We start from the raw sequence: 26,980 nt of genomic DNA, 5'->3' as shown, positions 1-26,980 counted from the left end.
CTGCTATGAAACAGATATTCTGCTAAGCTCTGCGAAGCTAAGATTCTAAGGCTCATTTCAGGTCCTCCTCTGAATTCAACCTTAAAATAACTATAATATTATCAAGACTCTCCATAAACCCAGTTCTACACGCACAGGTATTTAAAAGTTGAAGAAGTCAAGTTCAGTTTTCAGTTTGGTGTTTAGAACACATCACTCCGTCATCGATTTCCATCAGGGAATAAACACCACTTACTGTATGCACATCCGTACACTTCAATCCTCATCCCAATCCTGCCCTTGGGATTCCAGGTTAAGGGGAGGAAGCGCAGGAATCTGGCTTCAAAGGGAGGCTGGAGTTTGTAGTGCACCACACTGTCTGCATTTGTGTTTCCTGGAAAACCCTGGGAGAAAATGGAGAAAGGCGTCAATGTGTCTGCAGAATATCGTCTTCCTGTTGTCACCACACATGCTAATGAGCGATCAATGCTTCATTTTGTTCATATGCAAGTGGATGCTTGCTTTTGAGAAACTCTGCTAACATTTAAGAGGGATGTGACAACCTTTCTTCAATGCCTGGATTAGTGACCATCATCTAATTTTTCCTTATTTGCAGGGTAGTTTAAGTTTCAATGGAAAAATTAAAGCAGATATAAACCTGCTACTTTTGAAGGCTTGCTTTTAGAAAGTTATTCATCCCCTAAATCATTTCCTAGCCTCCAAGCAGTCAAGACACTCACAAGCAACCTCACATCCAGGACAATCAAGCACAATGGTAACCTGCAGGTTTTGCGATAAGAATCCTAGATCCAAAAATTTGAGAGCTGGTCAGTGTTCTGATCAGCGTTCAGCTGGTCAGCTGATCAGCGTTCTAGTTCAAAACCCGTACATATAAATGCAAAACTCAAGCCTGAGAAAATGAAAAGATTCTGTGGATGCAGGACAGCTATTATCCAGCATGGCCAGGACAAGATCCTGGGGCTTCGGATTTCAATTCCTGTGTTCATTGTGTGTTGTCAGGCTGCCCCAAGTCATCAGCACTTAGGGGGTGCATGGGAGAAACACATCAATGCCACCTGCTACAAGACAGAGGTGTGCTTTCTTAGCCGCAGTCATCTGGCTTCATGCTGGAAGGGGTCAGCATGAGAGCAAAGGAACTTGTTATAAGGAGTGTGACTTCTTTTTCATGGTGTTCTTTTTAATGTAAATATCAACAAGAAGGGAAAACAAAGAATACATGATGTTATTGTACATATAGCATCTTAACAGAAAACGTTGCCCCATCTAAGACCTGACCAGTTTAAGCTCTGAAAACAGAGTAAGGGCTCTCAGGTATGGGTCTCTTCTGAAATCTACTGTCAAAACTTTAAAAACTATCAAAATTTCACCCATTTTTTTGGAACCCACAGTGAAAACATAAAATGTATATTTTGGGGTGGGTCACCTTCAAGTTCTGCACTCTTTGATTTCACGAATTTTTATTACCCAGAAGTCAAAGGTGTTCACATAATAGTTCTCCATTTAATAGTAATAAAATGAGGGAACAAAAGGGGTCAATGCTTTCTCATGCTCACTTGCACTAGAGGGACAAACCCACCTACCTGCCATGCAGTTAATACAAACAGCCAGAAATAATTACGCAGCCCAGGAGCAAGACTCTTCAGTTCTACCAAAAATGATGCTTGCCTAGTTATTTAGCTTTGTGAAATGCTGAGCCAGGTTTAACAACCAGACCAAACAAAGCCAGTAATCAAGTTTGTGAATCATGACCACCTGGGAGATTTCCTTGGTATAAATAGATGGAACTAAAAAAACCCAGAAAACTCAAATGTAATGAGAGTGCGTGTCCCAGACATTATAAAGAAAATGGTTAGATTATAAGCCTATAAAATTCCTTACGCTAACTCATCAAAATTCCAGGATAGAGAGTCTTGTTCCTACTTTACACATGAAAATGCTGACTTCCCCAAGGTCACAGAGGTAACAAGATGGAGAAGGATTTTGCGGAAGCTGGTTGCCACAGGTTAACTCTGCATAGGACTGCCTAGTCCACTGTTGAAACTCTGAACCTAGAGTAGGGCTGCTGAGGAAGCACTGGTGGCTCTTCGCTTCCATGGAGGACTTTTCTTCCTGTTCCTACGAGCTTCATTTTTTCACGTGTTAAAACAAACTCCTTGGTTAATGAATGAAACACCACCATGGAGGCACTCAATCATTTCTCTTGTTCAATGAAAGTGAAATCTTTGACCTACATCATCTTTTCTTTCAAGCATTAACAATCGTTGTGCCAATATCAGGTAAGCTCTTTTCACTGCCTCTGTGCTCCAAAGAAGAACTCAAGAATGTCCACTCCCTGTCTTTACACTGGACCCCAGGCTGATGTGGGTATAAGCAGCATTCTCCCAGCTCCACCACTGCCTAGGGCGTGGCCTTAAGCTGGTAATATCTGCTGCAAGTCACAGTTCCCTCGTCTACAAAACCAGTTTGGTAAAACCTACTTTAAAGATTTGAGTACTAATTAAGTGAGATAATGTCTGAAATGTAACCCACCCACTGCCCACCTGGAGGTAAATGCTCCAGGAGTGGTGGATGCTGTGATTGTGGCTGTGGCTGGTCTTTTGGTTATTACTGGTGCATTTGGTAGAGGGAGATCATCTGTCAGACTCTGCATCCCGTCTTTACATTTAATCTCAGGTTCAATGTCCAAGACATCCAGATAAACAGTCAGGAGAGGAACATTGCCTCCTACATTTGCTACAATTCTAAGGTTGTAATTCAAGGTAAGAAGTAAAATTGATATTTATTTTAGTAGCTGACAAAACTTGTAAACCTCAGCATAAACTACATAATGAAATTATTTCCTAGGAATGCTACTTAAATTGTTTTATTTTCCTTATATATTATTACTTCTTTCTGAAGTATTTTGTCTATTGAATACAGACTCTGAAAACTGTACTTCAGCTTCATGTGATGACAATGCCCTACAGCAAAAGGAATTTCTCTTTATGTTTTAATGAAATTTAATACAGAATATTCTTTGCTTTCTGAGACAGAGTACACTTCAAGAAATATTTCAGGTGAGAATAATCGGTGTTAATAGTATACAAATAGAGGAGATTAAGAACACACTCTTTACAACTTCTGAGATCTGCACACACAACATTCATTATATGTGATTTTAATCACAATCAAATATTTGAAATGTATGCGTCTATGTATACATACATGTATACCTATGTGATTATCTTAATTAATTCTAATTTCAAGAAATTACATTATTTTTGTCCTATATAGAACTATCAATAGTTCCTTTGAATATAAATAAATGATACATTTCTTTAAAGACACAGAAGTTTAAATGAAATGAGTTTGGAGTAGAAGGGATCTCTACTAGCATGCCACTCAGACATTTGGGGCTTATTACTGAAATAATCTCATATTTTTTACTAAGCTAATGTTTATCTTTTAAAAATGTGGCATAATCTATTATTTGGATTATATAATTTTGCTTTGGTGTTTCTAGAACAGACATAAATGTACAGGCTGAGCATAGAATGTCGGGAACAAAGGCCCACTCTTGCTTTGTTCTAACAAGTGAAAAAATGAAGCTCATAGGAATAGGAAGAAAAGTCCTCCATGGAAGCGAAGAGCCACCAGTGCTTCCTCAGCAGCCCTACTCTAGGTTCAGAGTTTCAACAGTGGACTAGGCAGTCCTATGCAGAGTTAACCTGTGGCAACCAGCTTCCGCAAAATCCTTCTCCATCTTGTTACCTCTGTGACCTTGGGGAAGTCAGCATTTTCATGTGTAAAGTAGGAACAAGACTCTCTATCCTGGAATTTTGATGCGTTAGCGTAAGGAATTTTATAGGCTTATAATCTAACCATTTCCATTATAGCATTCCTCTGTTAGCTATTACAGAATTAAAAAAACAAACCAACAAAACTCTTCCCACTATTGATCACCAGAACCACTTTAGTTTGATGTGGACTCAATAGTCAATAGCTTAAGGACATTCCAACTGAACGTTTTATCCACTATTAAGAACAAACATTGTTTGATAAAGTTTTCAGTTTCTACAAGCATGTTTTTTAGCTACGTGCGAAAGTGACTAGAGTCTGTGGCTTGTGGTCCACTCACATGCTATAAATGTATTTCCAAAATAATTTATCTAGAAATTGATGATGCTGGGCTTCCCTGGTGGCGCAGTGGTTGAGAATCTGCCTGTCAATGCAGGAGACACGGGTTCGAGCCCTGGTCTGGGAAGATCCCACATGCCGCGGAGCAACTAAGTCCGTGAGCCACAACTACTGAGCCTGCGCGTCTGGAGCCTGTGCTCCGCAACAAGAGAGGCCACGATAGTGAGAGGCCTTCTCCCCGCGATGAAGAGTGGCCCCCACTTGCCGCAACTAGAGAAAGCCCTCGCACAGGAACGAAGACCCAACACAGCCATAAATAAATAAATAAATAGCAAATTAGCATCATACTTAATTCTGAATATTAAAAAAAAAAGAAATTGATGATGCTTCTGAAAAGCTGCCAAGTCCTCATTTAGCTTGTTTAGCAATCACATCAGTGGCATCTAAACAATCATGAGAAAGGATCGGTATGAGGCTCGTGTAGGGCCATGGTTTCTGGTGTAATGTTGAGTCATCACAATGCTGTATTGAACGACCTTCAGGATGTCTATAATGCATTTATCAGTTTAAGTTTGAAGTATTTGTGACTTAAGAAAGACTTTTACATCAATTCTTTACTTCAAAATGTGAGAGGCACTGCTTATAGCAATAGGTCTCAATGCATTAAAAATAAATGAAGATTGTCTCTACTCTCTGTCACTAGGAAGTCAGGGATTCATAATTCAAGCACCCTGTTAAGAGTATTTTACCACCTCTGAGGTAAGGGGTAGGATGTTGTTGGGATTAAAAAGGCACACAGAAATCCCCAAGTTCTAATTCTGGCCTTTTTAATTGCTGGACCGTGAAGATCTTAGACAAAACACTTTATCTTCCCAACTCTCAGCTTCTTCATGAGTAATGTGGGAACAGTAATAAGTATTATTGTTAAAAATAATAATACTCTGTTCCTGTTATTTCCAGAGGTTCACAGACCATGAAAAAGTTTACTAAAATTACTTCCTATAATCAGACAATGAAAAAGTTGTACTAAATTGCTTTAAAGCAAATGGTCTTGTTAATTATTTTTAATATTTTCTTGAACTGCAAAATACTACAACATTTATACATGAATAAAATTGAGAAAAGTATCCTTCCACTTTAATTTTATCGAGTGAACTAAAAATTCAGTAACACGGTTTGTGATGCCAAATATGTGACCTGGAGTGAGTCACTGACTCTGAGACCTTGTTACAGGGAAGAATCAAATCTGACTATATGTTGCATCTGCTTCTTTTACTTTAACCTTTGCTTCCTGTTGCTTTTGTTCACTAAAAGGATATTGTCTATACATAATGGCCTGCCTCGGGGAACCCTGCCCCTCTGCCTGAATGTTAAACCAAAGTGCCTTTGTTCAGGGAAACATCTGGACCCTGTCCATCTGTGGATGGCTGCAAGAAAGAAGAAATTAACACATCCCCTCCCCGAGGCCGGCCATTCCAGGGGATATTTGCAAAATTTATGGCCTTTTTACTTTACTTCCTCATCTCCTCCCCCTCTCTGTGCTATAAAAAAAACTGGCATCCAAACCCTAGTAAGATGGTTATTTTGAGACCTTAGTCTGCCATCTTCTCGGTCTGCAGGCTTTCCGAATAAAGTCGTATTCTTTCCCTCAATACGTCATCTCTGATTTATCGGCCTGGTGTGCAGTAAGCAGAACGAACTTGGACTCGGTAACAACCTCAGTTTATCCAGATGCGGGTGCTTTGTACCAGGTGAACTCTAAAGTTTTCCCTTGTTTAGATAAGTTTACCTCAACACGTTCCAGAAGGTAAAAGAATAATCTCTCCTTATGCTTGATTAAAGTAAGCAAACATCTACCTAAAGTGCATTTAAAATATTTGCTTTCCAGACATTTATGTAATATATTCTGCCATGAAAATCTCAAGTTGTGGTCAATGTGTTGGAAAAAGTATGCACTTAATCAGTATTTCCAGTTTTGGTTTATGGCCTCTTGGTGGAAGCAAGTCACAAGAGTCAGAAACAGAGACAACCATCTCTATGTGTCCCACCACCTTCTCCTACAGCAAGAGGGAACCCACCTGCCCCATGGCTGAGCACAACTACACCACACAGGAACTCACAATGCCTGGCCCTGAAATAATCCAAAACCCAGGGCCAATGCAGATATGTGAAATGGGGTCCTAAATTCTGCTTTTAATTGACATGCTTTTGTTATCTGTATTGTTTAGACAGCTGCAACGTAAGCATTAGAGAAATATTATTAAAATCAAGTATTTTTCAAACACGTTGCTAAAGTTATAGGCTTTTACTTTTTTTTTTTCACTCCTGCTTGAAATATTATTAATCTAGGATGGAAGACAGCTCACCCTTCCTGTGCAGCAAAAGTACAGCTCAAGTTTCTCAATACTCTTTCCTTCCCAATCTTTCTAAGTGATCAGGAAGAAAACATTTTAGAAGACATATAGGAGCATACCTTTTGCTGGCAAAGATGTTGAAAACAGAGAAAAAGTCAGAAAAAAAATTACTTCCAATGACATCAAGACCATATTTTGAAATTGTTACCGACCAGGGTTCTTGGCGTCCTTAAACTATAAAAATTGATCAAAGGCCAGACAAGAAATTCAGGCAAGGCTTTATTGGGGCCCCTGCTGCAGCAGGGCAGAGCGCGAACAAATACCAGCTTCCTTTGTTTGCTTGCTCCCTAAGGGGGGGCGAGCTTGTTCCTTATATGGCAGTGGTCCCCAAACCTTTTTGGCACCAGGGACCAGTTTCATGGAAGACCATTTTTCCATGGACCGGCAGGGGGTGGGGTGGGGGGATGTTTCAGGCGGTAATGTGAGCAATGGGGGGCAGCAGATGAAGCTTTACTTGCTCCTCTGCCACTCACCTCCTGCTGTGCAGCCTGATTCCTAACAGGCTGCGGTCTGGGGGTTGGGGACCCCTGTTATATGGCATGAGGGTAGGGGTGTGTCCAGGGGTCAGGCCAGAAGGGTAGCTTAGGTGGTTTGCCCACCCCTTAGGTGTGTTGTGTGCAGGGGGCACATGCAGTACCCTGCTTTTGCTCTGGGCTCTTCAAAAGTGGCAGTTGGGTTTTTTGGTCTCTTTGTATCTTTTGTCCAGAATTTGCCCCCAATGAGATGCACATAGTTACTTTTAGTCCCATACAGTTTCTCTGTATTTTGTTGCTCGAGGAGAGGTGTGTCGAGGTGCAAGCACTGCAGCAAAGGGCTCCAGGTCCCAGCAAAGGGTCCCAGGTCCCAGCCTGTCTCAAAATCAATATATGGCTGTTGAAAACCATACTAGAACACTGCAAATAAAAGTATGTTATTTGATACATGGCACAAATTGAGTTCTGACAAATGAATTGGCTTCTAAACTTCACGAGTAACACAAAAGAAGAAAATGAAGTATGGATAGTGTTATAAGGAGTGCCTCAAATGAGTGTTGGGTAGTGGGCATATTCTATTAGCTTCAAGGAATTAAATAAATTAATGAAATTAAAGGAATTAAAGTATTTAACTGTGAGTCTAGACTGTTTTAGGAGAATAGCACTAACCCAGTGGCCTCCTGTATATGTTGAAAATAGTAATATGCAAATTGGGTGATTTGTACAAAATTTAGGAAGATTTCTCATTAAGACGTTCCATTGACTTAAGGTGATACCAATATGTGTTTAGTTCAACATTAAACTACTTCAAATGGTAGGGAATTCCTTTAACCTACATTTATGTTGAAGCCCTAACCCCAATTACCTCAGAATGTGACTGTATTTGAAGAAAGGGTCTTTAAAGAGGTGATTAAGGTAAAAGGAGGCCATTAGGGTGGGTCCTAATCCAATCTGACTGGTGTCCTTATTAGAAGAGGAAATCTGGACACAGAGAGGCACCAGGGAAGTGTGCACACAGAGGAAAGACCATGTGAGGACACAGCAAGAAGACAGTCATTTGTCAGCCAGAGAGAGAGGCCTCAGAAGAATCCAACCCTGCCAACACCTCGATCTGGGACTTCTAGCCACCAGAACTGTGAGAAAATAAATTTCTGTTGTTTAACCATCTGAATGTGGCATTTTGTTACTGCAGCTCGAGGAAAATAATACTCTTAGCTTCTGGATTGCCCTGTGGTGGCCTTGCTGAGTGACTTGGATCAGTGTGGCTCTAAAGAGCCACAATCCATTATACTCATGACCCTCAGGGTCTCACAAGGTTTGTATGCTAGGTGGGTGCCATGTTTGCTACCGCTCCCTAAGTCTGCCTTATTTCCAAAGTAGTTTAAATTTCTCCTCAGACCATCACTGACCAGTCTAGTTCTGGCAAGCAGAAGGCACTCTCAGTGGCATTGTTGAAATTCAGGAGTTTCTCAAGTTTAATTGTGTCTGCCAGTTGAATTCTCGGGAGAGTATGTGGCTGAGAAGGACAATGATGGTGCCTCCTAGCTAACTCAGACCATCCTTAACCACATTCCACACTGTCCATGCCTAACAGACACTTGTTAATTGACTCAATTTTCAGGGCCAGTTGGTCATTTCTAGGCCTTTCCATTCTTTCTAGTGCAGGCTCCTTGTTTTTTTCCTATAGAGAGGGCCAGTTCAGAGGTGTCCTCTATGAGTCATCACTCTTAAGGACTCAGGGAAATTACACTGAGTTCTTATTTTTGAAATATGGCATCACCTATTTCTGAAATATGACAGATTAAGCACTTTACAAGGGAATGACCATTTCTTAGTTAATGAATGAAGGGCCTTGGTCATGCCCTCCTCAGGAACAGAGCGTCCAGAGCTTCAGAAGGACTTGGTGTGTTCTGTCCACCTTAGCACAGGACCATGCTGGTATTTTCATGTAAGAAACTAAGGGTGTTAAACCAGATCATCTTATTAAAATAATAGAATATAAGATTGAAGGAAAGCTCTGAGGTAAGAAAGACTGAAGGAAAGGAAGAAAATAAATCAGAACCAAAAGAGATAACAGTGATAACATCGCAGGCCTGAGTCACCATCCTGAGAAAGGCTTGCTGGTGTCTAGGAACCTGGATTTGGGGAGGGCTTTCACCACTCCCAGAATTGATAAGAGTGGCTCACTGCTGCCTAAGATGTTTATGCAAACGATGTGGTTGATGCTGAACACTTGCGTTCCTTCTGGAATCTGGGATTTTGATATGTGCCAGGGAGAGGGTGCCTACATGATCATCCCCCATAAAAGCCTGGACTCCTAGGCTGAGGCTAAGCTTCCCTTGTTGGCAACGTTTCACACATTTTGTCCTCATGGCTGGAGGACTTAAGCATGTCCTGTGTGGTTCCATTGGCAGAGGACTCGAGGGAGCTTGCCTCTGGTTTCCTCCAGACTTTGGCCCACTTGCCTTTTCCTTTGTTGACTGTACTTTGTGTCCTTCTGCTGTAATAAATCACAGCTGTGAATATACCCCTATGCTGATCCCTATGAGTCCTTCCAGTGAATCATGGAGCCTGGGAGTGGCGTGGGGGACCCCAATACAGGAGTGATCACGGAGAACTGCCAGAGGCAAAGAACCCAGAGCGGAATGCTGCCTGGAGACATTCCCTATAGGACACAAGTCACCTCCACGAGAACTGCACAGAACAAGCTCTTAACATAGCATCCTCCTTTCCACCTGTCACAGATGGGCCTTTCATACTAACAGGAGATCTGTTCTGCATTTCCACACTTTCAAGTAACAATCACAGGTCACAGGAAGATGCATGACACAACATACTTATGTATTCCAAGCACTTTATCTAGTAACAGGGCAACTCTATGAGGCTTTCTCAAGACTTGGCTTTTTTGGTGATTTCACTGCTTCTGAGAATGAGATTATTATCTTGAGCTCAATAAAACATACAAATAAATAAATGTGTTAATGTCTTTACTAACTGTTAGATTTTGGTAGACTAGTATAGGCTATGTGTGGTAGGATTAATTCTTAGATTTGCCAAAGTCCAAAAGAAGAGAACCAGGGAAGCATCAAACTTCACACTTCTCATCACAAGAAAAAGAATGTGTAATAATGTGAAGTGATGCTTGTTAACTTAACTTATTGTGGTAATCATTTCACAATATATACATATATCAGATCATTATGTTGTACACTTTAAATTTACACGATATCATGTGTCAATTACATCTCAATAAAACTGGACAATAAATTTCACGCTAATGGTAGACATCTTGAACAAAAATTCCATTTTTAAATCATTTGTGAGGGAGAGTGAAAGCCACTGAACAACTTAACCCTTCTGAGACATTCCATATGGATTTTTAACCTCTTTCAAGAAGCTAACTGTCCATTTTAATATTAGGGAGAAGTAGACAATCCTGCAACAGTGGAATGAAAAATTCCTCCATTAAAAATTTTCTTCTCAAATCAGAATATTTAGATTTATCCTACACTGTGTTTATAGGGGAAACATACTACCACAAGATTTTGCTCTCATTTATGCAAAAAAATAGTAGCTCTCTTACAGTGTTTGTCACAATTCTGATTTCAGAGGAAGTGTTAAATAGGATTTAGCCAAATACGTTTAAAAATATGTCAAGATCGGGACTTCCCTGGTGGTCCAGGGATTAAGACTTTGCCTTCCAATGAAGGGGGTGCAGGTTCCATCCCTGGTTAGGGAGCTAAGATCCCACATGCCTCAGGGCCAGAAAAGCAAAACATAAAACAGAAGCAATATTGTAACAAGTTCAATAAAGACTTTAAAAATGGTCCACATCAAAAAGCTCTTTTAAAATAATATGTCAAGATCATACAGCTGTTTTTAAAGTAATTGTGTATTTAAAGCTGTTTTGGTAGTTTTAGTGACAAAATAGAGATGCTTTTTTTCCTCAGCATTTTAAATTTAAGTTAGCAATACTGTTAAACCGAAATGATTAAGGTCATATGGTTCACACTGCAATTTCAAAATTAACTCTTACACAAGAGAAGTTAATCTTAGAATAGGACAAAGAAATATATATTTGAAAACTAAGTTTAAGTAAATGTGAAATAAGTCCTTTGCAACATACAATTGTCATTTCATAAGAAAAGCAAAAGGCTGTGTGTTAGAGCAGAGGTAAGGCAATTCTCCGTGGGTTTCTCACATTTCTGCACATCTTACAAACAGAAGCACTGACAGCCCTTTATTCTCAGCTACCTTTCCAAGGATGTTTATATAGAAAACAGCCTTGTAAGATAATGTCTTCTTCCAGAGGTAAGGGCAAGCATGCTTACCTCCCCAAAGATTCTGATTCCCTGAACTCTTGTATTATAACCCACTGTGTGCGCAGGAATCCATCTGGGCCTGTCCACACAGCCCCTGTGTGACTCAGGATCAAGGAGAACCAAGGCAAATATTCTGATGCCCATCCTGCCTGCAGTGGTTTATGAGTAACCAAGTAAGTAATAGAGTCCTTTGTTTCTGACCCATAAGTCGTCTGCCTTCTACCTACATCCGTGAAAACGGCAGGCTAACTTGTTGCAAATAGGGCAAAATCTCAGATACGCCAAAGTTCTGGATGGAAAGATTAAAGTTCATCTCTCAGAAGACTTACTATAGAATGCTTATGAAAAGGTCTATGACTAAATAATCTATTTATTTCAGGTCACTATGCAAACATTTATATATTTTAACATATTGATCTGCTCAATATATTAAAATATGTATGTATGTGCTCTTTTGTTTTTTATTGATGCGTGATTAGAAATTCTTCTTTGTTTCCTTTTTAAAAATGGTATGTATTGCTGTTTTTTGATAGAAAATAACAATGGAAAAAAATGTAGTCTGTGGTCTCACTAGTCAGAAAATCCCTGGTGATGTGAAAAATACATAATAGATATAGGCACACTTGGCTAGAAAATTCAAATACTACAGAAAAGCTTAAAGAACACGGAAGCCACTCTTTCCCCCAGCACCAACGTAACCGTTTTTATGGTTAATTAAAATTGTCTTTTACTTCTACATTTACTGCTTCCCATAAATCCTTTCTTTTCAGATTTTCTGGTAGGAAACTCCACAATCTAAGACAGGGAAGGCATCAGGTTCCTGGTTTAGGTACAGCAGCCACCATCCCTCTGCCATGGGATCCTTCTCATCATTAACAATGTTCTAAGGAAGCTGCAGCTTAGGTTCCAGGCACTGGGGGAAATGTAAGCAAATACTTCCTCATTCCTCTTCCCAACAGGGAAGTGTGCTGGGCCCACAAGACTCCAGTCCCTGTCACCTGGAGACACCCTCTCCTTTTCTCTTCCAAAAGGGAAACAGAAAAAGATCTACCATGGCCATAGTTAATCTTCTGAAGGGCAGATCAGGAGCTTATTTTTGCTTTAACCATTTAGAAGCAGGATCAACTGAAGTCACTATTGTGAACTGATTACCATTTATTTTTAATTAAAGTGTGACATAATAAAAAGCATGTATCTCATTAACTATATGTCACATTTGCTCAGCTCTAAATTTTGCTACACTATATTCTATTTATGTAATTTCACTCTTTGAGCTTGTTTCTGCAGTAAAATTTCCACCTACATAGGATTTTACAGAATTGAAGAAACCTATACTATGTTATGTGAACACCCAGATCTTTATCATTTTGAAATGTTTATATCCATACTTCAGTACGCTTTGATGATCTTATTTTCCTTTTTAACCTCAGAGTACATGTTGGACTCGTTAGATATGCAGATTAATCTATGATCTTGTGATTTCAGAGTCACAGGCAATGATGGTATTATTCACCAACCAATTGCTAGTGTCAGGAAGCAGACTTTTCTTCTGCCCTATTCGGTTTAGTAATTAGGGGTCTGCAGATTAAAATGACAAAAGATAGTTTAACAGGAGAAGTTTATTCATATATATGGGAGCTAACAAGAGAAGTAACTATCTCACTAAATGTTTAAAGTCAGAGGTTTATCTAACTTAGCACAGAAAAGGAAAGTGGAAGAAAGGACTTCTGTGGAAAGAACAAAAAGGTTTCTTTAGGGAAGACAAGTGAGTTTTTAGAAAAATAAATGAAAGATAAGTAATTTTGTGATTATTTTGTGTCTGCATGTTCAAGGGGTCTTTCCTTCTTCTACGCAAATCTCCCCAGAGAGGGGATTTGTGGTAGGTTTACTCTTGATTTCTCTCCTGGGAGTAGACCTGTCTTGAAGAGGGAATCATAGAAGCCTCATTTCTCAGAAATGTCTGCTTTTAGTCAAATAAGGAAAGCTCTTTCTGCATCTGTTGATTCCCAAATGTTTTGAGCTTAAAATAATCTCCATTCCAACTCTGAGGTGCCAACTGGGTCTCTAGGCATTCCTCCTTATATGTCCTCACTTGTAATGTCGTGAGGCAGTGCCTACTCTACCTTGTACAGATAAGGAAACTGGCTCAGAAGGACTCAGTTACCTGCCCCAGGTGAACAACTAGCCAGTTTCAGAGCTGGATTATTACCAGGGACATCTGAACCCATAGCCCAGCCTCTTAGCCCTTTGAGACATGATCACTCAAGAGATCTTAGAGGGCTTCCCTGGTGGTGCAGTGGTTAAGAATCCACCTGTCAAGGCAGGGGACACAGGTTCAAGCCCTGGTCCGGGAAGATCCCACATGCCGCAGAGCAACTAAGCTCGTAGGCCACAGCTACTGAGCCCGTGTGCCACAACTACTGAAGCCCGCATGTCTAGAGCCTGTGCTCCGCAACAAGAGAAGCCACTGCAACGAGAAGCCCGTGCACTGCAACGAGGCATAGTCCCTGCTGGCTGCAACTCAAGAAAGCCCGTGCGTGGCAACAAAGACCCAATGCAGCCAAAAATAAAATACAACAACAACAAATGTTTAAAAAAAAGAAGGGAAATCTTAGAGCACATGTGATCCAACACTCTTTATGCTATTTAATAAATTTGTTTACCTCACTGTCAATCACTAAGTGGGGGGTCTTGGACAATTTTCTCAGCCCATTTGAGTCCCGGGTTTGCCATCTGTAAAATGATTACAGTACTCGCTTCAGAAACATGCTGTGAGGAACAGTGCCAGGCACATAGTAAGTGCTAAGTATCTGCTCTTATTATTATTTACTTTATAGACATCAATGCATTCGTATAAAATATTCCAAGACTAAGTGTACAGAGTAAGACATGTAAATCATCTCTTACCCACCTGCCCACTCTCTTCCCAGGGGTCACCATCAGTGGATGTGTTTCTAGTCCTTTACCATCATAGTCATACCATCAGTGGATGTGTTCCTAGTCCTTTACCATCATAGTCATACATATTTTTAATCTGTGCAAACACTCATGAGTTGTCTTCATGCATTTTAACAGAAATGGAATCATATTTTGCAAATTATTCTCCAACCTCCTGTTCCCATTTAAACCACTCGAGTCCTATAGATCTTTCCATGTCAGAACATCTCAGTGTTGCTCATTCTTTTTCAACAGCTGCATGGTGTTATACTGAATGGACTTAAAATGATGTACTTTCTGATGTTGATAAGCTTCTAGGCAGTTGTGGGGCTTTTGGTTTTGTTTTTTTCATGTAGCTAGACGAGCCCCTAGTGATTAGACATGCAGAAAAGCTAAAGAGAGCATGTTGTTCCAGAGAAGTTCACATTAATATACAGCAGAGACTCTTCTCTCATGATTGGCTTCATGTCTCTCCAGCTCTGATAGATAATATCATCTAAACAAACATTTTTTGGGGGGTTTACCCATTTCTAGTGGGGCTGCACTTCTGGTTCCCTAACAACTTGCAGCTTCTGATCTGGGCAGAGTGAAGAACAAAAATAAAGGTGATGGTGGAGGTGCCTAGGATGACACCCACTGGACTAAGATAATGAAACAGCCACTGAATGATGCACGTTTGACCCTGGGGATGTCAGAGGTTTCTAAGGGAGCTTTTAATGGGCTAGTATTACAGGGTCACTTTTTAAAAACAGGTTCTACTTAAGTTGGACTGCATCCTTCTGCATATTTCTTTCTACCATCCAAGTTTCCTTCTAAACCGACGGGATGACAAACCATGCTACAATAACACGAACACGTCGGTTTATATGAGGGAGTAGGGAGTTTACTCTTATCTGGGGAATTCTGAAATAGAGATTCCTGGAGGCACTATTTCTACCTGAATGTTTTGCACACTGCTAACTAGTCACTTCTTAACTGAATGAGAGAGGAGTTTTTCTACGTACCATTTCAAATCAGAATCCAGTGGTATTTTACCATTAGGCAACAAAAGATCATCAGTTTCCAAAATTTAGTGAAATTCACAGTAATTGAAAAAAAATTTTGTGCTAATAAAAGTATCCAAGAGAGGGCTTCCCTGGTGGCGCAGTGGTTGAGAGTCTGCCTACCAATGCAGGGGACACGGGTTCAAGCCCTGGTCTGGGAAGATCCCACGTGCCACGGAGCAGCTGGGCCCGTGAGCTACAAATACTGAGCTCTGCGCGTCTGGAGCCTGTGCTCCGCAGCAAGAGAGGCCGCGACAGTGAGAGGCCCGCGCACCGCGATAAAGAGTGGCCCCCGCTTGCCACAACTAGAGAAAGCCCTCGCACAGAAACGAAGACCCAACACAGCCAAAAATAAATAAATGAATAAATAATTAAAAAAAAGAAAAAAAAAAGTATCCAAGAGAGAAGAATCCAAGACAGGAGCAAATATATTATCAAATTATTCATGAAATGATAATGATGTTGTGTGTTTGTGGAGTGCTTCCCATAAATGATGCCCTGAGCCAAGCACTTGGCTTAGATCACCTCACTTAATTGTCTCGACAGTGTAATGACTCTCACCTGAATATGAATTCAATCAGTCTGACTGGTTGAAATGCAAGGAAGACTTCACTGATGTTCCCTGGTTTATAAAGAAAATTGCTTGTTATTACTTCTGTTCTGGATTATTTCACAGACATGAGACCGAAGTTTTAGAAGAAAATTCCCCATTTTAGTTTAGCAGATCTTCCCGTTTTTATCATGTCTTAGTTATAAAAATTTCAGAAATGCAAATATATAATGTAATATAATATACTCTTTACAAAAAAATAAAAGCAAAGATTTATCTCATTCACGAAAATGCTAAAAAAGCAAGATAGCAGAATTAATGCTTTAAACTTAACACCTGACTACTACAGGCTAGTGCAGATGAATAAACGTCTATAGAAGACAAACTATAGGGACTTCTCTGGTGGTGCAGTGGTTAAGAGTCCACCTACCAATGTAGGGGACATGAGTTTGAGCCCTGGTCCGCGAAGATCCCACGTGCTGCAGAGCAACTAAGCCCGTGCGCCACAACTGCTGAGCCTGTGCTCTAGAGCCCACGAGCTCTGCAACATGAGAAGCCACCGCAACGAGAAGCCCGCGCACCACAATGAAGAGTAGCCCCCGCTCGCTGCACTATACAGAAGGACTATATAATGAACAGCATCAAATTCATAATCATTGGGCAAACTACGAGGTACGATTTGAAATATACTAGAAATGGTCAGTGTCTTTCAAAATATCCCTTCTAGTCTTCCCCACAGTGTCTAAGGGGCCACCATGGCACTGATTTACTGTGAATCTCAAAGACTTTTCAATCTTAAAAAGTGTCTTTCTGAAATGGAACTACCCTTTGTGGCATTCTTTTATTTTTTTAATTAATTAATTTTAAAAATAGATCTTTATTGGAGTATAATTGCTTCACAATACTGTGTTAGTTTCTGTTGTACAACAAAGTGAATCTTTTAAGTCAGCATCTCTCATCCATTTATTCATCCAACAATATGACTTGAACCACAATTGTCAGCAGGCACCGTGTAAGGCTCTGAAGAGGACAGGGGACAGAGGCAGAGCTTTCCTAGAAAAGCTCACATTTTCACCTCCTTTATTCTCACCTGGAAGCTGCTGACACAGAAAGAGCAGGAGAAAATGTTGATGTCTGAGTAGGTAAGAGGGAAAGGACAGAACACTTTCTTCGACCACCTTACTATGAGCTGCTGTGGGCTGGCTCTGTGGACAGAACGTAAAACATGTGGAAAGACTGTGCCTGGGTAAGTGGTTTCTACATGGACTATTTCTAAGACAGTGTTAGGCTCTTACAACTCCTCACTTTCATTTGTATAACTGTCTCTGCTCTGAGTACATTTCAGAGAAAAATCTTAAGTGAGCATTCAAGCAAAGCAATGAAAATGTACTGCAGTGTGATCAAGCGGGTATTTTAGCGATTTATAATTATGCCTCTAACATATAAAATGCTCCACACTTCACAAGTGGGGCTTGTTAGTAGGCAGATAAATTCATGAGTATGTGCCGTCTCTATTATAGTTCTATCCTGGACTATTTTTCTTAAAGATTTTTATAGCTGCATATGAGGTGATTTTAAGAAAAATACTTTGACTACATTTTCCATTTTAAATACTCACTACAAATTGTGTAGGAATATTCAAAGATAGAATTCTGTTCACCTCCTGTCTTGAAGAAGCTTTTACTTTGTGTTTTTGAGTGACATAAAGTCACTTTGACTTTGTGTTTGAAAGTAACATTAAGTGTGGTAGGGGTCCTGATACAAGGATGGCATTTTCGGTTCCATGCCTGTTTCTCAAAGGTTCAATGAAGCACAGAGGACCGGGTGACTTCCTTACTGTTTCTGTGTGGGCTCCGCCTGTCCCATCACTGAGTCTGCCTGTCATCCTCGTGCAAACTGTTACAGGCCCCATGGGGTCTGTGTCCTGGCTTCAATGTTGGACCCATTAGGAGAGCCCTGGGGGACCATATGAGTTGCCCACAGGGTCCTACCTGAGCTCAGGGGAGTAAAGGGGGAGATTGAGGGCAGTGAGAACTCTCAGCACTGCTGCCCCTGGGCTCCCTCCCTGGAGGTAGTGATGAATGCCCAGACCTAAGAGCCTTCTGTCCATGTTTGCTGCACATATAAACTTAGTGAGGCAGTGATGAATTTGTGGAGAAAACAATATTTTTTTTAAGTCAGAAGAACTAAATTAGAGTTCCTGACCTGCTGTGATTCCAACTTTGTACACATCTCTTAATCTCCATGAACCTCCATTTTTCTGTGCAAAAGAGAGGTAACAGTGATTGCCCTGACTACCTCCACGCTGGAAGATGTATTGGTGTTTTATGTACAATGAAAAACTATACAGGAGTTCCATGGCCAATGGTTTGTAGAATGAGGCAAGGTAGAATAAAAAGTGACAGAAGGAACAAAAACAGAAAGACGAGGTGTTCTTTTCTTTTAAACAATAACGAATTCACTGAGGAGTCTGAAAAGTGCCAGGAGCTGGGTGCTGCAGAGGCCAGCGGACACCATGGAAACCTCAGCGGGATGACCAGTGTTTCAATGTTGCATCACCGTTAACTAATAGGAAGCCAGTTTCCTCTCCCTGACTTTCAGAGAACTAAGGATTGTATATTTTGGAAAATAAGGTTGAAAATGAGAATAAAGGGTGAAGATGATTGGACTGCAAATTTTTTTTTAAATTTCCTATTTTCCTGCTGCCTCAACACCTAGGGGACCAGGTGCGTGGGTGTGCCCAGGCTGGTTCCCGCCACAAGATTCCCTTTTTTGCCCTCCCCGACTGTGACCTAGACATTCCAAGAAACAATGAAATCTCCTCAAGCCTTGTTTCTGCTCCACCCAGACCTGCCCAAGGTCCTCACTCTCTCTCGACTCCCCACCTGCTAGGTGGCTGCTGCATGGTGAGGTGCGCCCTGTCTTCTCCTCTAGGACCTGTGAGTATAATAAACCCTTTAATTTCTTTTGCAGAAATATTGCAGCGGCCCTTAAAGACCCTACAAGGGGGACTTACTACCCCATTTACAATGATACTGGCAGCAAATGGAATTTTAATTCCAAATATATGCAGTTTGGGAAAGCTAGATGATTTCCTATACAGACTATCTAGAAGGTTCTGTTGGCTCCTAGGCACCCAATAAGCTATTAGAGAGTCTGTTTCCTGGACATTGGCTCACAATAGCTCAATTTCTCAGGCCCCATCTTTATTTTCATTCTCCCCATTTACACTGGGTGCTTATGACTATCAGCCATGGTTTATGACTAATAAAACCCTGTTGTGTAAAATGCACCAGAGTGAGGACCTTGCACAACAGGTGATTTAGGCATAAGAAGCTATCCTTCTGCTATATTCTTTTAAAATACTGAATAATTTTTTAAAACATGAATTACAAGTTGTCAGGGATGTCAGTCATGTACACGCAGATATGCAACTAAAACTGTACACGTGTATCCCTCAGATTGTTTAGTGCTTACAATTCATTTTTGAAAGACATTTTGTGCTAAGTGAATGTAATCTAACATATAATTTTGGTATGTTTTACGAAAGGGACAATCATACTTCCCACTATTATCATTTAATTAATATGAAAAGAGTTAGTTTGGCTTTTGCTCAATTTTGAATGTGATTTTTAAATCTCATTTTATTAATTTAGATGAACTATAGAACTATGGTATATCATAGTATCAGCAATTCAGAAATCCTCAATGCAGTTTAACTTTCAACCTGTTCCAAGAGGATTTAAGGGCATCGTAATGTCCCAGGGCAGTAAAAATTTGCTTGTGGATGCATTAAGCATACGTTTATCTCACATACAACTTTTCAGTCTTAGAATGAATGGTTTTTGTGAATTAAAAATTATTCTGCAAAAATTAGCATAGCTGTCCTTGCCTTTAAACATCACTCTGGTGAGCTGGTATTAGGAATAATGAGAAGAAACTTGTATCAACCCTGCCCCCCACCACTGATTAAACTACAATATGCTCTATACGCCATGAATCACTTCTTTTAAGAAAGCTATCTTATCGGATGGCAGCTGCTTATACCTGGAAATGTAGAAAATACTTCACTCACAACGTTTACGGAGACTAACTGATGAGGAAACACCCAAGGCAGAGACAAATGAGACGGAGCTGTGCACCCAGGGATGCACAGGCTGGGATGCAGGAAGCAAAACTAGCACCAAGTGGCCCCTGACCTGACGTGATTCTGCAGGGAATTGCAGCAGATACGTTTGCTGGGAAATCAGGCAACACTCAAGGAGGAGGAGGCTGCAGATTTGTACTTTAATAAGGAGGAATTTAAACTGTTGCCACGAAAGGAGGGGCATTTCTAGTAGAGCAAACCTCCATGCAAAGGCCCGGACTTGGAAGAAGGCGGCACACTCTCCGGACAAGCAGGATGCTGGGTGGAACTTGGCTGAAGTTTAGGAAACAGGATGGTGAGAAGAGTCTGGGGAGTCAGGTCAGGGCCACTCTGTGAGGGGCCCTGAGTATGAGAGTAAGGAAGTGAGACCACAGTCTCCAGGCAAGGGGGTGCCCAGGGAGGCACAGGGGAGAGGGGGGAATATGCCCACCTTCTCTGGGGGAAGATGCCTCCCCGCTCCCATGGCCCCACAGGGGTGGGAGGTGAGGCTGGGGGATTTGCTTCAGAACACAGACGGGAATCTACTGTTATAGACTGCATCTGAAATGAAGAAAATTAGTAATCAGTAATGAGTTAAAATAGAGATCATTTCATTTGAAATTAGACAAATCCTTAAAAGGTGCTACATACACATGGAAGTTCATTTATCTTCTGGTGCAGAGTCAGGTTTTGGTTTTAGTTTTGTTTGTTTTCCCTTTTTTCTAACCAGCCACAATGAAATCAGGGTTGGGGTAGAGTTCTCAGTAGCAGTGACTCCATTCTGGAGGGAGAGGCAGTGAGCAGGGTCTCACCTCCTTGCCTGGATGCAGCTCACCAAGCTCTCAGGCAGGAGGGCGAGCACCCTGCCGTCTTCCGCGGTCCCGAGCCCTCATCCTTCTCCAGCCCGAGGTCTGAGAGGTGAGCGGTCCCTCCTTCCTCAAGGGCACAGCCCTGCCTTCCCCTCCTCAGGAGTCTCTCCTGAGATGAGCCCTGGGTGTGGGGCCCGGAGAGGCTGCCCCCGGCAGCTCCCTGTAGTACTAAGGGCTCCTCCCAGCGTTTGCCAGCAGCTTCCGTGCTGGTGCTTGTTAGGGCCGCTGGGCTGGGAGGACGGATTCACTAAATGACACACACTAAATGTGTCATTTAGTGAATCCACAAAGTGGCATCACTCAGCCTGGGTTGTTAGGATCACATCCAGATGGCCCTCAGGAAACATCCGATAGAAATTGGTAAGTGTAGATCACCTGAAATGCACCTAGAGAGAGGAGATCCTGGGGCCACTTGGAAGGGAAGGGTTTAGGGGACTGGCAGAGCCAATGACAGCCAGACACAGGATAAGATAAGGCCTGGGTGGGTCAATAGGGAGACATTAGATGAAGTCATTAAAGGAGCTCAGGGTCAGGTCTGGTTTCTAACTGCAGTACTAATTTTTTATCAAATCAAATCCTGGCCATGTACTTCCTGTGTGGAGTGAAGGCTGCCTTAGAAACTGGCATGTTTTTATACCAACAGTACTTCTCTCACTTCCTGAACAAGTATTGGCCTGGGAGCATTGTCAGTGCCCTTGAATTTTTGTGGGGTGTCCAGGCATGCGGTGTTCCATTTCCAGCAGCATCTGGAGAGATGGACACCACCCTCAGCAGAGGGAGCAGAGCTGTGTTTGAAAGGAAGCATCTCCAGTTATACAAGGTCAATTGGTTCTCTGTAAAAAGTGATACTATCCACATGCAGTTTAAAAGGCCCTTGTAGACATCACACATAACAGGTTGGCAGAGTAAAGACTCTCTTCTTCCAGCAGTGACGAGAATATGTTCCTGTTTTGATTTAAGTACACAACCAGAAACAGACTAAAAAGGCATTATAGAAACTATAGAAATGAGTCAAAGATCTACAACAACCAAGCGAACGCACAATCAAAAAAAGTCACATTTAAAAGGGTAGGAAACCTGCAGCATTTTTTAGTCATTTTTTTAGTGCAGCTTGAGGAAAGTGGCAGCCAGATCCCCAGCCCCCTTTTGCAAACCTGAGAGAGATCAGACTGATCTGCAGTGTTCTAACCTGTCTGTGGGCTGCCTAAGGATTGGTCTCTTGACACCTAACTCAGAGTTCAGACAAACAAAAATGGCTCAGATCTCAGAATAAGGGAGCCATGGGAAGTAGCGGGTATGATTTGTAAAAACAGTTGCAAAGGTAACTATAGACCCACTGACACCAAGGGCAAGAGATTACTGATTGAGGAGTACAATAGAACAGCTAAGGCCCCAAGAGTAAGCAAGAGTGAGACTCTTAGAAAAGTAAGACATTTAAAAGCAGATGTATAAATAGGAGAACTAGGGGAAAAAAAACACACGCACTGGTCCAGAGACAACACAGGCCTGAAAAGACCCTAAGACATCACATTAGGCTGATTACAAAGGTCTTCCCCTGTGTAGAGCAAGTATAAGAAGACTGGGAAAGGTGGCTGTTTTTTAAAATGCCCAGTTTTCAACAAAAGATCACCAGGCATACAAAGAAACAGTAAAACTAGGCTCATTCAAAGGAACAAAATAAATATCCAGAAACCATACCTCAAGAAACAGGTTTTGGACTTACTGGAAAAAGATTTTAGAACAACTATCTTATATATGCTCAAAACGTTAAAGGAATACACCAACAAACAACTAAAGGAAATCAAGAAAACAATGAAATGAAAATGAAAGCACAACTTACCAAAACTCATGGGATGCAGGGAAAGCAGTACTTAGAGGAAAGTATAATATAAAAGCTTACACTGAAAAAGAAGAAACATATCACAATCAGCCACCTAACCTTACACCTTAAGGGACTAGAAAAAGAAGAACAAATTAAATTGAAAGTTCAAAGAAGGAAGGAAATAATAAAGATTAGAGCAGAGATAAACAAAGAGAGACTAGAAAAACAACAGAAAAAATCCATGAAACCAAGAGTCAGTTCTCTGAAAATCAACAAAATTGACAAATCTTTAGCTAGACTGACTAAGGAAAAGAAAAAAAAGAAGACTCAAATAATTGAAATCAGAAATAAAGACAAAGCTACATATTTAACAGAAATAAAAGGATTATAAGAGATTACTATGAACAACTGTACACTAAAAAACTGGATAATCCAGGTGAAATGGATGAATTCCTAGAAACACATAACTTACCAAAACTAAACCAAAAAGAAACAGAAAATTTGAATAGACCTAGTAAGGGGATTTAGTTGGTAACCAAAAGTTTCCTGGCAAAGAAAAGCCTTGGACCGGATGACTTCATGGATGAATTCTACCAAATATTTAGAAGAACTAAGAAGAACCAACACCAATCCTCTCAAACTCCTACAAAACTTAAAGGAGAAGGAACACTCTCCAATTCATTCTGAGGCCAGCATTTCTCTGACACCAAAGCCACATAGACACTACAAGAAAAGACAACTGTAGACCAACATCCCTTATAAACAATGATGCAAAAATCCTCAACAAAATACTGGTAAATCAAATTTAGCAGCATATTAAAAGGATTATACACCATGACCAAGTGGGATTTATTTCTGGAATGCAAGGGTGGTTCAATATACAGAAAACAAGCAATGTCATATACTGCATTAATGAAATGAAGGGGAAAAGCACAGGATCATCTCAATTGATATAGAAAGAGCACTTGACAAAAGTCAGCACACTTACATGATCAAAGCACTTAAGAGACTAAGAATAGAAGAAACTACCTCCACATCATAAAAAGCCATATATGAAAAACCCACGCTGAACATACTTTTTGGTGGAAGGTTGAAAGCTTTTCCTCTAAGATCAGGAACAAGACAAGGATGCTAGATTTTGTCACCTCTGCTCAGCATAATACTGGAAGTCCTACACAGAGAAATTAGGCATGAAAGACATCCAAAGTGTTAAGTAAGAAGTAAAATCATCTCTGCAGACAACATGGTTTTATATGTAAAAAACCCTAAAGATCCCCCCGCCCCGCAAAATTGTTAGAACTAATCAGGGAACAATGTTTCGGGATACAAAATCAACACACAAAAATCAGTTGCAATTCAATACACTAGTAAGGAACAATCCAAAAATAAAATTAAGAAAGCAATTCCATTTACAACATTATCAAAGAGAATAAAATACTTTGGAATAACCTTAGTCAAGGAGGCAAAAGACTTGTACTCTGAAAACTACAAAACATTGCTAAAAGAAATTAAAGACAAAAATAAATGGAAAACCATTCTGTGCTCATGGATTAGAAAACTTAATATTTTTAAGATGTCAATGTTTCACAAAGTGATCTACAAATCATTTCAACAAGGGTACCATATATTCAGAAAGGACAGTCTTTTCAACGATTGGTGCTGGGAAAATTGGATAGTCACATGTAAAGGAATAAAATTGGACCCTTACCTTACACCATCTACAAAAATTAACTCAAAATGGATCAAAGTCCTAAACATAAGACCTAAAACTACAAAACACTTAGAAGAAAACATAGTATAAAAATTTCATCACATTGGATTTGGCAATGATTTCTTGGATATGAAACCAAAAGTACAGACAACATAAGTCGAAATAGACAACAATATAACATATAGCTATAAATGCTTACATTGAAAAAGAAGAAATATCAAAACATAAAAACAGATTTTAAAACTTGGATACATCAAAGAACATTATCAACAGAGTGAAAAAGGCAACCAATGGAACAACAGAAAATATTTGCAAATCATATGTATGATAAGGGGTTCATATCCAGAATATATAAAGAACTTTGTACATCTCAAAAACAAAAAAATCAATCTGATTTTAAAATGTACAAAGTACTGCAATAAACATTTATCTAAAGAAGATACACAAATGCCCAATAAGCACAGAAAAAGATGTTTGTTAGGGAAATACAAATCAAAACCAGAGTAAGATATTACTTCACTCCCTTTAGGTTGGCTATTTTTTTTTTTTTTAATGGAAAATAAGATGTGTCGGCAAGGATAGATAGGAAACTTCGTGCACTGCTGGTAGGAATGTAAAACAGTGCAGCCACTTGCAAGACCGTTATGGCAGTTCTTCAAAAAATTAAAAATAGAATTACCATATGATCCAGCAATTTCACTTCTGGGTATATATCCAAAAAAGTTGAAAGAAGGGTCTCAAGGAGATATCTGTACACTCATGTTCACAACAACATTATCCACCATAGCCAAAAGGTGGAAACAATCCAAATATCTACCAAGAGATGAATGGATTAAAAAAATCTGGGATATACATACAGTGGAAAATTATTCAGCCTTAAAATGAAGGAAATTCTGACACATGCCACAACATGGATGACCCTTGAAAACATTACGTTAAGTGAAAGAAGCTAGTTACAAAAGAACAAAAATTATGATTTCACTTATATGAGGTATCTATTCAAATTTATAAAGCCAGTAAAATGGTGATTGCCAGCGCCTGCAGAAAGAAAGGAAATGGGAAGTTAGTTTTTAATGGGTAGCAAGTCTCAGTTTGGGACGATGAAAGAAGTTCTGATAGATGGACTTGGAGGGCATTGTGCCGAATGAAAGAAGCCAGACAGAGAAAGACAAACACTGTATGATATTACTTACACGTGGAATCTAAAACCTATAACAAACTAGTGAATATAACAAAAAAGAAGCAGACTCACAGATATAGAGAACAAACTAGTGGTTACCGGGGGTAGGGGGGCAAAAAAGGGTGGGGAGTGGGAGGTACAAGCTATTGGGTGTAAGAGAGGCTACAAGGATGTGTTGTACGACACGAAGAATATAGCCAATATTTTGTAATAACCGTAAATGGAGTGTAACCTTTAAAAATTGTATAAAAAATATACACATTCAATAAATATTAGTTGTTTTACCTCAAAAAAATTCTGAAGATGAATAGTGGGGTGATAGTGACACAACAATGTGAATGTACTTAATGCCACTTAAAATACTTAAAAGGATAAATTATATGTTATGTATATTTTACCACAATAAAAATTTAAACCAAGTAAAAGTGCATTTTCATTTAGGTGAATGTTAGCAATGAGACCCAGACTGATACAATGAGAAACAGAAAGTTTCCTGCCTATGAACTCCCTGTGGTAAAGGGAAACTCTACTCATCCCAGCCATGGCTGCAGATTTCCTGGGCACTCTGGGTGGGCTGCCACCACGCCCATCCTTGATTTCATGTCAGTGACACAAAGCCCATTGCGACTGTACCTTGTTTGGTGTCACGCAGCGGCAGGACACGACAGAATTTCTCAGTTCTTACCAAGGGAATATAGTAATCATCAACTTCACACAGTGAGAGTCTCAAATTGCCCACAATCTTATCTAGCTCTTGCCAGCAGGAACACTTTTTTATCTTAAGGTAATGAACGCTGAATCATTAATACAAATCAAGAGCTGAACGACGGAAAGTTACACACCCATGATTCAATCAAGATAAACGCCCAGAGTCCACATCCTCCCAACCCCTGTGATGTGGATGCTTATATTACCCAGCTATGATGAGCCAGTTCTGACTGAAACTGCTTCCCGCTGAAAATGGGCAGCAGAAAGTCTCCCAGGAGATTGTCTGTTAGGCAGCCTCCCCACTGTTTCTTGGGGAACACAGTGCAGTAAACAGATCACCTCAGGGGGCTGTCAAATAGACAAAACAGGAGTGAAGGTAACAAAATCAGCCCTTAGCAAACAACGTAAACTGGCATTAATAAGAAGAAAATGGTGATTGAAAGAAAAGTATTACTTGAAAGTAATAAAGCCAAAATCAGGAGAAAAAAGCAGAAAGCAAAACCAAAGTAAGTGTAAATGAGAAAATAAATTAAAATGAAATTTGAAAATGACCTAACAACTTTTTAATAGAGAGAACTGAATCCACTCAAGCTCTTCAGGCTCCAACCTGGAGGCAGGTAAAGTGTGTGAACAATCAAGGCCACTTGCTTCTGTTCTGCAGGTGACAGCTGAGCTAGGACCCTTACCTGTGCACCTCTCCCCTGTATCC

General features: G+C 40.3%; 1 protein-coding gene across 3 annotated transcripts in view; it reads right to left on the bottom strand.

The window, feature by feature from the left end:
• The window catches only part of LOC112390847 (contactin-associated protein-like 3), a 184,079-nt gene that overhangs the window by 97,109 nt on the left and 59,990 nt on the right, over positions 1 to 26,980 (bottom strand). For all 3 annotated transcript variants that reach the window (XM_024731938.1, XM_024731939.1, XM_024731940.1), the window contains one exon: positions 236 to 383. In XM_024731938.1, the coding sequence (XP_024587706.1) occupies positions 236 to 383 (148 nt within the window). The remainder of the gene's footprint in view (positions 1 to 235; positions 384 to 26,980) is intronic.

The sequence above is a fragment of the Neophocaena asiaeorientalis genome, unplaced genomic scaffold, assembly GCF_003031525.2.
Source record: "Neophocaena asiaeorientalis asiaeorientalis breed wild unplaced genomic scaffold, Neophocaena_asiaeorientalis_V1.1 scaffold160, whole genome shotgun sequence".
NCBI classification, from domain to species: Eukaryota; Metazoa; Chordata; class Mammalia; order Artiodactyla; family Phocoenidae; genus Neophocaena; species Neophocaena asiaeorientalis.
This window is presented reverse-complemented; position numbering and strand designations above follow the sequence as displayed.